Source organism: Bubalus bubalis, chromosome 14, assembly GCF_019923935.1.
Source record: "Bubalus bubalis isolate 160015118507 breed Murrah chromosome 14, NDDB_SH_1, whole genome shotgun sequence".
Taxonomy (NCBI): Eukaryota; Metazoa; Chordata; class Mammalia; order Artiodactyla; family Bovidae; genus Bubalus; species Bubalus bubalis.
The window spans coordinates 13589851-13602392 of NC_059170.1; the positions used below are offsets into that span (position 1 = coordinate 13589851).

Sequence of the window (12542 nt, forward strand, 5' to 3'; positions counted from 1 at the left end):
CCAATAGAATTTTAAGGGAATTTGACATTGATTCTACGGTTGCACAGAATACTAAATTAAAAAATAGCCAAGACATTTTTGTAAAATAATTCCCCATCAGATGTAGAGCTATAGTAATTCAAAAGTGATTTTACTGCAGTAAGACTCTGGATATAGCTCCCTAGATATATTAGAACTTAATATATGATAAAAATGGCATTTCATATAAACAGAGATCAGTTACATTTAGAAATTGGTGTTTCATATTGAAAAGTAAAGCAGTAAGATTGCTCTTACGTTTATGGCGAATTTAAGGAATTTATAGTTTCAATTATACAGGCTTTTTAGCTTTAGAAACTCATCAACAAAATATTTGACCCATTGTACTTTCCTGAGCTAATACCACAGGGACAAATAACAAAAAATTCTACCTATAGAAAACTAAAAACCTTGGTGCTGGCTTGTAGGGAAATTAAAATGTTAGTGGGAATGATTTCTAAGAGTCTCAGTAAAGCAATATAACACTTAACCAAGATTTTAGGTGAATCTGTTTCTCCTCTTCATTAACTGCTTGCAAATTTTATAGAGGTGTTCTTAGTGTAATCTGCTTTCTAGAAAATACAGGGCCTGCTCGTCAGTCAGAAGATAGCAGTTGCAGTTTGCAGGTAGCTCTAGGATGGCGTTGTGAGGTTCACCACCTTCCCCATCGCCCGCCTGCATCCCTCTCCACACCGTGCTCCTGAAACATCACTCTGTGTGTCCTGTGTTCTCTGCCCTCCCTCCCCTAGGAGCGACCCGCTTCAGACTCCTGGCAGAAACTTGAGAAGTCGCGAGAGTATAAGAACAGTAACCAGCTCCGGGAGTACCAGCTGGAGGGGATGAACTGGCTTCTTTTTAACTGGTATAACAGGTGTGGAACCAGAAGCAGTCCTGTCTTCAGGGCTGATCTTTCTACCAAACGCTTGTGCCAGGAGGGAGATGGTGGGCTTAGCCTGCATGGAGGGGCAGCAGCAGAGTGGTGGGGGAGCAATGGAGCCCTCAGTTTAGTGGCTGATCTCTGTGCATCAGGCGTACCAGGACTTCTGTTTTTCATGTCAGATTTGGTTTGGTTTGGTTTCTCTGACCAGAGAGTAATGATCTTTAGATGTCATCAACATTGTTCTTTTTTTTCCTTTGTCAGTCTAACCAGAAGGTTGGGTTCAACCTAAGTGAAACAAAACCCCAAAGATCCTTTAAAACTGTGTTTTTATCTCCCGAGTCTTTAACACAAATTGACTCTAAAGGAGAATGAATCTGCATTCTAGTCCCAGCTCCACTATCTGTTTGTGAGCCGTGGATGGCCTCGACTTATCGTTTTCAACCCTGTGCTTCAGTCCCTGTCAGAATCTAGATGAAGCAGATGACATCTGAGAAAGATGGGTTAACATCTTTTAAGATGTTATTAACATTCTAGGGTGCCCCCCAGCATTGATTTTAAAGACCACATGGCGTGGAACACATACCAAGCTGGCACTCTGGAGACCTGTGTTCCAGCCTTGTCTCCGTCACTTACAGTGGGACTCAGGGTGTAGCTCGCTGAAACACAGCAGGTCTGGGGTTGCCCACCTGCACAGTGATGAGACTGGACAGGGGCCACACCTTCAGAGATGACCACTGTGTGCAGTCCGTGATTCTGGGTCACCACAAGAGACCAGCGTTTTCACTCTGACACAGAAGTTAGGATAGGGGTTGAAAGTCTGTCCTTTGATAACACAGGTGATAGACAATGAGAATCGTGTAACTTGTCTTTCTGTTTTTGCCTTTGCTTCCATGAAGTTTGTCAGGTAGAGAACTGGTGTAGGTTTGAGGCATTTTATTTTCTCCTTGCCGCACTATTATTTTAATTTTTAGTATCTGTAGTTCGCTTTTGAATGGATGCATCTCATGTATTTTCTCACAAGTTGCAATAGTTCCTTTCTGGAAGTAGGCAGGGTGTAAATAACGGTAATGGAAACTTGCCTCAGTTGCATCTCTGGAAAATGCTGATAAAACCTCCACCGATGACCTTACAGGTCAAGGTACGCTTCTGTAGTATCTTTTTCATTGTAACCAACCTCCGCCTCTTTCCCATGTTGACGATGAACGGTCTGTTTCTTACTCTGCAGAAAAAACTGCATTTTGGCCGATGAGATGGGCCTAGGGAAAACCATCCAGTCCATCACGTTCCTTTCAGAAATATTCCTCAGGGGCATCCACGGCCCTTTCCTCATCATCGCCCCACTCTCCACCATCACCAACTGGGAGCGGGAGTTCCGAACGTGGACAGAGATGAATGCCATCGTGTACCACGGCAGCCAGATCAGCAGGCAGATGATCCAGCAGTACGAGATGGTGTACAGAGACGCACAGGTGAGCCCTCCACCCGTCGCAGGGATCCAGGACAGCTTGCCATCGTGGTGCACAACAGCCTCTCTACCCCTTGTCTTCCAGAGTTCAGTGCCCTGCATGGAATTACTGTTGACTTACTCTGTAGAGTCACGTTCTTATTGAGGCAGACATCTCACTCCTCCCTGTAACTTCATCGTGATAAAACACAGAACTGTAGGGCACACTTGCCACTCCAACATGCACCAGAGGCTCTTTTTAGGACCCCGAAAGTTTCTTGGTTGGCTTAGGAAGTTGCTTTTACATGCAGAAAATTTTATCTGAATTGTGATGTGCTCAGTGAAGAAAGTGAGCAGAGGGATTTGTGAACAAAGGAAGGATCCTCAGCCAACGAGTTTGGAGAGAGAGGAGGTTAACGGATTTGAGGTTAAAGGATAAAGAGAAAACAAATAGTTTAAAGCACAGCAGGATTTTGTAAGAAGATTTTAAGTATAAGCACTTTGCTCAGTATCCTTATAGGCTTGTCCTGAGCATTGGTTTTCATAAAGAAGGTAAATATTAAATGAATGCAGTCACAGGAGAGGCAGGGCTCAGACCATAGTTTTCACAGGCAGCAGGAGACACCCGGGAGAGATTTAAGATGTGCTCTAATGTGACGCAGCTCTGCTTTTTAAGTGTGATGGTAGCAGTAAGACAAACGGAAAGACAGAAGCACGTCCTGCCTGGTGGCGCTTGTCCCTGGTGAATCAGGCCCATGACGCTGAATCCGTCCTAGAACCCAAGGTACAAGGCGGAACTCATTCTACCTGAAAACTAGCAAAGAGGGCTTTCTTTGGGCATTCAAGCTCTGCGTGGTTTAGACCACCAGCTGGCTAGGAACATGTGGATCAACACCCATCAGCTTTCCCTATCATGGCAAGTAATGAACAAAAAGCTTCCTTGCTTGGCCTTCCATACTCTTATTTCGCTTTTGTGGGGGTACATGCAATCTTGATTTTTGTTTCTTTGAATTAACAGGATCTCTCTCTTGTCTAAACAGCTGGTTTGATTCTCCTATTCTTTCTCTTCTCAAAGAGGAAGATTGTGCTTATTGGCCTCTCACCTAGGTCCAACCATCTATCTTGCCACCTTCTCCAATCCAGCTTGTAACCCAGTAGCTGCATTCTCCAGCCACGTGTAAAGCTCTGCCTTTGCTTGTGTCATCCTCAGGGAAACCCCCTCTCAGGTGTCTTCAAGTTCCATGTTGTCATTACAACATTTGAGATGATCCTGGCAGACTGCCCAGAGCTGAAGAAGATTCACTGGAGCTGTGTGATCATCGATGAAGCCCACAGGTTGAAGAACAGGAACTGCAAGCTTCTGGAGGGCCTGAAGCTCATGGCCCTGGTGAGAGTTGGCGAGCTCTTTCTGTAAACACAGGCCCCTCCTGTTCACGGTGGAGGAAGCGTTCTTTAGCCATCTGCATGCAGCTTGCTTGTGCGCAATCTGTTTACCCTAGATTTTCTTCTTACCCTTTGTACCTCCGATGGTGCAGGAATCAAATTTTTGTTGTTGTTGTTATAAACTGGGTCAGCAATTTGACCTTTTCCATAGACTGACTCCCAGAGGGACCCAGGGGCATCTTAAGTACCATGACATTTGTGACCAGGAAATGTGTTGTTTTGGCTTGTTTCCAGGTCCCTGAATGATCTAGTACCAAAGATGATAGCCTTGAACATTACTGCCTTGGCGCAGTGCCCAGTCTGTGGCTAGCAGGCCCTCCAGAATGTGAATGAATGAATGGGTGCTTTAACTAACATGGAATTGCTGCTGGACTCAGGGATGTGAAAGGAAGGTTGATCTGTTTGTTGATGTTATCACTCGATGTTGTCATAAAAGCAAAAACAAACTTGCCCCCAAATTGAGCCCAAGAGGCCCTGGCGTCACTTTCCCACCCAAACCTGCTGTCTTGGCGGCTCAGACCTGTTCCCCGTGCTGTGAATCTGTGCAGGAGCATAAGGTGCTGCTCACGGGGACGCCCTTGCAGAACTCGGTGGAGGAGCTCTTCAGTCTGCTCAACTTCCTGGAGCCATCACAGTTCCCTTCAGAGACTGCTTTCTTGGAGGAGTTTGGAGATCTGAAGACAGAGGAGCAGGTAAATAGGGGCCTGAAGGATTGGAGGAGTCAAGGTGATTGCTACCTTCACCATCAAGGGAAAAATAAAGTCACCATGGGGACAGGAGTTAGCCAGTTCTCACACCCCTGGTAAAATGAGCACCACCTCCTTTATTTAATTTATGTGGAGGAAGATCAACTGATCATTAGCAGTTTCTATCCAAACAAATGAATCAGCATCCAAAATACCCAATCTCCAGCCTCTTGCTTTCACTAATCTCATGTATAAATAACTTTAGTGATTTTGTTCATCGTCTGCCCTCAGGGCCATGCTTCCCTCCTCCTCTGCTTCCTTCATCCTTCGCCCTTCCTCCTCCACCACCTGCAACATGTTTCCAGGCTCATTTTCTTGAGTACAACCAAATACACAGATAGTGAGGAACAGAAGGCAGGTGTACATTAGAGTAGTTGGTCAGTCCAGTTTTGTCCAGATCAACTCAATTTCCTGTTTTCAAAGATGTGGTCCTGAGTCTAGCTTATTGGACTCAAAGCTGTTTCTAAACAAACCAACATTAATAAATATCTATCTATGGTGGGTAGAAATCTCGACTGAACATTATAGAAATAAGGCAGACAGGTGTAAGGGTCACAAGAGGAACAACGAAGAGAGCCGAGGACTTAAAAGGCGAGAAAGGTCACATCTGTTTAGGACTTTGGAACAACTGCATGGAGAGAGTACAATTTGAGAATAAACTTTAAAGGGTGGGTAAGTTTTCATTAGGCAGAGATAGAGATGATAATGACTACTTTGCATGGGAAAAAAAAAAGCAATCAGCAGCAGCCATGGAATTTATTCAGTGGTAGGGGATCATCTGGCTGAGCTGGGGATGAACTGTGGAGTATGAAGCCGGAGGAGTTCAGCACTGTATTGTGGGAACATCTTGAAAGACAGGTTGAAGGATTTGGTGGGCATTAGAGAAGCAACACAAGGCTTTGATCGTGGCAACGACACAATTAGTTCTGCTAAATTAATCTAGCAGTGGCGTGAGAGTGGGTTGGGGCAGAGAATTTGGAAATGGAGAAAGTTTGGGAATTTCACTAACAGATGTCGAGAGTACATGCTGTGGTTCCAATCTGTTTGTTTCTACTTCAGCGACGAGTCAGACTTTGAGAGCAGTGAGTAATCAAACTTCATTCCCCTTCTTGACGTTTGCAGTATCTATTGATCTTTGCAAAGCCAACTCCAGCCCTCTCTCCATTTTTGGACCATTAGAAATGCTTCCTCTTCTCCCATTGCACTTATTTTGTGGTATGCGTTTTCTCTTCTTCCTAGACAATGACCTCCTTGAGGACAAGGCCCACATCTCCCAAGTTGTGTTTGTTGTATTGACCAGCACAGTGTCTGGCATATAGTATACTCTAAATGATTCAAGGTACGAACCAGGTGAAGGGCGAATGCTGAACCCAGCATGTGGCAGACTTGGCATTTGTCCCTGTCTTTTAACAAGTCCCTAGCTGTGTCTTTCCCCTTTGGGTTCTTACGTAGTAATTCCTTATCCCTGTGGGGGATTACATACCTAAGTTCCGTGGTTGCTAAAATAAAGCGTTCATTAAATGGATTAGATTGAAGATTGGGGTTTGTTAGGGAAAAGCCACAAAAATGGCCCCAAATGTCTATATATTTTAAATCCCAGTAAATAGAAGTTTTAGAAAGCATCAGGTTACAAAGTAAAGCCTATTCCATGTTGTTTAAAACCTGCTCAAGTAACTCCTTTAAATCAAACTCTCTAGAAATCACTTTATTTCAGCAGGAAGCATTGGCACAACCCACAGCTTATTTGTGCAGAATCTACCCTTTTGAAATTTTTGAACAGCTCTTTATAACCTGATCTTTCGCACTTGCCTCTTACTTTCCCACCAGCATTAATCTCACTGGTCTCAGGTTTTGGCTCAGGGTGAACTCAGGTACCTTGACTTTGAATCCCGTCTCTGCCCTCTTCTTGGGAGAGGGCACTTGCCAGCGCAGTCACGTGCATGGAGACCTGCTGTCCAGGCCTGGCCTGTTACGGCAGGAACACACAAATCATAGCAAAGAAGACCGTCGGGCTCAAAGTGCCCCTGCGATGACAGCTCGCCTGATGGAGTGGGAGGCGTCACCTTACCGCCTTCCCGGTGTATGTCACTACCCCCAAACTTGTTGGCTGCTTTTATTTAAATGTGAGAGGAATCCATTTCCAGATTGCCTCTGCCTTTTTTTTTTAACTGAGATATAAATGACGTACTGCACTATGTTAACACTGTATTCGGATGTGTTTTGTAACAATTCAATATATGTAGTGTAGTAAAGTGATATAGTAGTATATAGTAAAGTGATTACACCAGTAAATCTAGTTGCCTCCCCATACATATGTAAATTTTATTCTAGTGATGAGAAGTCTTAAGATTTACTCTTAGCAACTTTCAAATATACAATATGGTATTACTAACTGTAGTCACTGTGCTGTCTATTACATCCCCGGGACTTACTCATTTTATAACTGGCAGTGTGTACCTTTTGACCACCTTCATCCATTTGGCCCACCCCGCAGATTCCCTCTGCTGCTTACTCTGTTCTTTCAGCATATACATCTTCCCCTTGTAATATATCACTTGTGCCTCCTAACATGGCTGAAAACATTCCTCAGGCAATTGCTCCATACAAGTGCATGTCAGAGAGAGAGGTTTGTTTTCTCCATCCTGGAGAAGAGGTCCTGTCTTTTGCATCTTTCTCCCTTTATATAAGGTTCCCACATGAGTTCTCAGTAATTGCTTGTGAATCAAAACCAGATCCCTTTTTTCCTTTCAGTCCTCCTGTAAGCTCCTCCTGTTCAGGCATCAGGCTTGACCTTACATTTAGTCAGCTGCCGCAGTTCTGTGATTAGATGCTCAAGAGACTGTAGCAAAGGTTGGAATCACCCCAGTAACCATTACTGAATGGGGATCTGGGCGGGTAAACAGGTCTCGTTTCCCTGGCCAGGTGAAGAAACTGCAGTCTATCCTCAAACCGATGATGCTTCGGCGGCTAAAAGATGACGTGGAAAAGAACCTCGCTCCCAAGCAAGAGACAATCATCGAAGTAGAGCTGACCAATATCCAGAAAAAGTACTACCGTGCCATCCTGGAGAAGAACTTTTCCTTCCTGAGCAAGGGGGCCAACCAGCACAACATGCCCAACCTCATCAACACCATGATGGAGCTGAGGAAGTGCTGCAACCATCCCTACCTGATCAGCGGTGAGCGGGCACGGGGAGGCCTGTCCATCTGACGTATCGAGTCCCCATGAGACACTCGGGTGTGAATTCTGACCTTCTTACCAAGCATTAAACTGAGGTTCAAAGAGGTCAGTGGTTCTGTGTCAGTGATCTGGCCAGTGAGTACACAGAGCCCCGTTGTGAACCAGTTCTCTGCCCATCAGAAGACAGATGATGAGTTTGCCTGCTGTCCTTTGTGGGCCTGCAGTCTGGCCCACACTTCTCACTTGGGAGCAGGGAGATGTCTTACTTCGTTGAAAAAGCGATCATGGTACAGTGAGATTAAAACTCTCTGCAGATAAATTAACAATTAACTGTACTGGATAGAGAACATGTTGGAAGCTTTTTTTTTTTAAATCTTTTTGATGAAATTTTAAATCCAAAATGGCTTGCTAGTGTTTATGTCCAAGAGGTATGTCTTTTTGTCTGCTTTTAAAATTTTTCTTTGTTTATTTAGGCTGTGCTGAGTCTTCATTGCAGCACACATACTTTATCTAGTTGGGGTACTCGGGGGTTTCTCTTACTGTGGGGCATGGGCTCGGTAGTTGCAGCACATGGGCCCGTCTAGTTGGGGTACTCGGGGGCTTCTCTTACTGTGGGGCGTGGGCTCGGTAGTTGCAGCACGTGGGCCCGTCTAGTTGGGGTACTCGAGGGCTTCTCTTTCTGTGGGGCATGGGCTTGGTAGTTGCAGCACGTGGGCCTGTCTAGTTGGGGTGGTCAAGCTTAGTTGCCCAACAACATGTAGGGTCAGGGATCAAACCCACATCCCCTGCACTGGAAGGTGGATTCTCAACCACTGGACCACCGGGGAAGTTCCTTTTTGTCAACTTTCTGTGAAGGTTTATTTACTTGCTTGAGTCAGCTTGGTATTTCAGATCCTTTCTCTACCTGGTCAGACTCCCAGGAGAGCAAGTCACCTGTGTCCTCTGCAGGACAGTCGTGCCCCTACTGTAGAGCCCATGGTTGAGGGCATGGATCAGGGGTACACACGCTGCACTGCCGCACCGGGCTGTGGTTTGGGACCTAAGAGTTCATTCCATTTCTTCTAGGCTCTGTCAAACAGAAAGTCACTTGCCCATACAGATTGTTCAAAGAATACTTTCATTGCATCCTTTTCCAGGGGCAGAGGAGAAAATTCTGGAGGACTTCCGGAAAACCCACAGCCCCGATGCCCCGGACTTTCAGCTGCAGGCCATGATCCAGGCCGCAGGGAAGCTGGTGCTGATTGATAAACTGCTCCCTAAGCTGATCGCTGGCGGCCACAAAGTGCTCATCTTCTCGCAGATGGTGCGCTGTCTCGACATCCTGGAAGATTATCTCATCCAGAGAAGGTGAGCCTTGTGTCAAAGCTGGGCATCAGGTGCTGCAGGCAGTTCCTTTTCTTTGTTGCCTTTTTGATTCATTCAAAAATTAAGTTTTAACAACAAAAAAGCATTAGAAAATAGAGAAAAGGAATCTTCTCTTAAAAGATTGGCTGAAATTCAGAGTTGAATCTTATGGCCAGGTTTAAGTGTCTTGAGAGAGAATTTCCTATGATAGGAGCCCTTGCTTTGCTTAAAAAATAAATTTTGCATATTTATTTATATTCTTTTAAGAAACAGAGTTTAAATAGCGTTACAGAAGGTTAAGAAAATAATGTATTTACTTCCCCCCTCCAACCCGCTTCCCGCCCCGTGATGAGAAAAATAAACCCTGGAAAGCATCACTATATCAAGTTGCTAAAAGAGCTCCAGCTGACAGTTGAACTTGGGGATGCTTTATGTTTTTCCTCAGCCAACCCTCTAAGGTTTTATGATACACTAACTATGGCATCCCAGTTTATTTTCTTGTTTATATTCCTCTAATTCCTTGAACCTAGGTTCCATTACTCATGCAGGTGAAAAGCCTGGGGTATCATGTGGGTTGCTTGGGCTCTGTGAGGGTACTACATTTGTTACATTATACCATATCAGTCCATTTCCAGCCATTGGGATCCACCAATGATCTGAAGATGACAAATGCATTTTTAAAATTTATTCTTAATGTTAAAAGACTTCTCAAGATCTTAGAAACTGTTAGCCAAGGCATTGGTAGGTGTAGAGTACCTCTTTGTTTTTATATAGTCATCATGGCAAATCCCAGTTGTATTACATGTTCTGATCTTGGAAGATTCTGTTTCTCCTTATAACATAGGAGAATTTATAGAAAAAGTATTAAAGGAAACGACCAACTTAACTATGGGTTATGCTCGCATTTAACATTACATAAATAATTCTCTGAAATCAGATTAGGCACTAAAAGAATTTCTCAGACTCCTGTAGTGGAGATCTAATTTAGGTAAAGAATTCTTGAGACTTGCATTATTTTTTTTTTCTTTGAGGAATATATCAAAACTAGAAAGCAGTTTTGTATTTAATAATTCACTCTAGATGAATTGCCAGAATACTTGCTTCTTATATAGTTATCTTTTCAAAATATATACAACTACTAGTTTGAAGATTTTTTAAGGAGATCCACCCCCCACCCAAATGAGTAACAGACTTTTGCTAAGTACGAATGTCTTTATTTAGCTCCTTTATCACATATTGCTCATTTTGTTTTAAAACTACCTAAGTATTATAGTTGCTCTTGAAAACAGCGACACTTTTTAATACCACCACCAGCTCGAAACTCCATTCATACTTGGGCATTTATCTTCTTAGTCTCTTTTCTTTGTGCCTACATATATTTAGTTTTGTTGTTGATTTGCTTGAATTGGGGTCATATGCTACATTCTGCATTGTAACTCACCTTTTTGTTTGATATATTATGGAGTTTTTTGCTTTATTTTTCTACAACATAGTTTTGATGATTTGAATGATAGTCTCTTATTTAGGTTGTTTCCAGTTTTTCAACATTTTTAGGAACTCTAAATATCATTTAGTGGTCACTGTGAATGTTGCCAGTTATTTCCTTGGGATACATTCTGATGTACATTTTTAAAAACATTTAATACATATTTCCAAAACACCCTCTGGAAAGACACTTTTATCTCCCTTTTCATGGTGTATGAGAATGCTCTTTTTTTCCTCATACTCTGATCAATCCTGTTTTTGCCTTTTAGTCTCTGCTAATTCAATAAGCCAAAATTATGGTCTCTTGTTTTAATTTATACTTATTATTATGAATGAGAGTGAATATATTTTATGTTTATTAGCTGTTTATATTTCTTTTCTGTGCATTGCTTATGCTCTCCCATTTTCTGTTACTCTTTGCCTTTTTGTTTATTAATTAATTTATAAAAATTGCTTTTAAGAATATGGTGCAAATGCTTCCCCAGTGTTGCTTTTGACTTTTTCTTTATGGCTGTGGGTTTTTGTTTACTTATTTTATTCTTAGAAGTTTTAAATTTCATAATAAATCTCCCAGTCTTAAAACTGCTTTAAATAAACTTAAGTGCTTATTTATGCTTAAATTAACATGCTTAAAAAGACTTCCCCCACTGCTCAACTGTATCATATAAATAGTCTGAAGTTTTTTTCTTTTCATTTTTTTATGGCTTTTTTCTTTTCATTCTTAAGTGGTTTTTTCATCTCAGCTCTGTACCCAGCAGGGACTTCTGGCCTTAATATCACCATTACTTTTCTCTTCTTAATTTAGTTTTTTGTTTTCATCAAAGTTATACATGCACATAATTTGACAAGGCAAATTATTCTTTTAGACCTATGAAAAATAGCATTTCCTGAGAGTACCACATACCCCAGCTTCCCCCCACCTGAAGCTTTTAAACTCCTTATGCGCTTTCTTTTGGTATATATACTGTAGCTTTAAAGAATGTTAGTAGTTGTAATTTCTTTTTTTTTTTTTTCAGTTTTAAATATTATCTGTTCTCATTATGGAAGATGAATATTTCCTTTCTTTCACTGCCCCTCATAGTTACCACCTCTGTGCCTCCTGTACTCCTGTCTTCCCAACCTGCCATGCAATACTTTGGGTTGAATTAATATTTAGTGTTTGTTGCGACTTATGTAAATAATGCGTTACAGCTCAGCCACGTAGTATGCTGTTTACTGTTTCTTTCCTGCATGATTTTTATCTTTCCTGAAGCTATAAATTTTTTTTTTATTCAGTGTGAAATTTTAAATATACGCATTATAATTCAGCTCCAAAATTTACTGTGGCCATCTGAATCTCCCTTTGTTATGTGCAGCCACATCAGCTTCACGTCTGAGCCATCTCTCCCGGGACCTTTGGTCTCTTCCTCTCTGCCCAGCGACCCCTCCTGCCTGGTGCTCAGTCACCATCTGTGATCTCCCTTCCTTCAGCACTCTGACAGCTTTCTTTTCCTTTCCTCTTGAATCTAGTCTTGCTGGTGGACCCTGTGTACCTCTTCTGAGAGTTTCTGTGAAGGGGTGAATGATACGTGGGTTTTGAGACTTGGTCAGAATGTTTACTCCCACCATTGAGCAATCGTTGGGCTGAGTTTGAGATAGTAGATTAGAAATAATTTTCCCACAGAGTTTTGAAGGTGTTGTTAGTCCATCGTCTTCTAGTTTCCAGGATTGTCTAGAAGTTCAAAGCCTTTCTGGTTCCTGGTCTGTGTATGTGACATGATCTTTCTGTTCAGAAGCTTTGATCTGTCCTCTGTCCCAGTACTATGACATTTGACAGTGAACTGGGTTTTGTATGGCATCTGTTGAACTGGATGTATTGTAGGTCTTTCCATGGCAAATTATACTCTGTCAGTTCTAGGGGGTGTTTTCTTGTATTTTATCTTTCATTATTTCTTTCTGGCCTGCTTTCAATCTGTGGAACTTTTGTTATTTATATGTCAGACCTTCTGATCACCTAATTTTC

The 12542-nt window shown here is 42.5% G+C and overlaps 1 protein-coding gene across 11 annotated transcripts in view; it reads left to right on the plus strand.

The window, feature by feature from the left end:
- Positions 1-12542, plus strand: part of CHD6 (chromodomain helicase DNA binding protein 6) — a 201717-nt gene that overhangs the window by 115740 nt on the left and 73435 nt on the right. For 10 of the 11 annotated variants that reach the window (XM_044927646.2, XM_025263458.3, XM_044927647.2 and 7 more), the window contains 6 exons: positions 768-889; positions 2124-2367; positions 3553-3729; positions 4334-4477; positions 7454-7709; positions 8848-9058. In XM_044927646.2, the coding sequence (XP_044783581.2) occupies positions 768-889; positions 2124-2367; positions 3553-3729; positions 4334-4477; positions 7454-7709; positions 8848-9058 (1154 nt within the window). Of the gene's footprint in view, positions 1-767; positions 890-909; positions 2037-2123; positions 2368-3552; positions 3730-4333; positions 4478-7453; positions 7710-8847; positions 9059-12542 lie in introns of those variants that run through there. The other variant, XM_025263459.3, reaches the window with a different exon arrangement.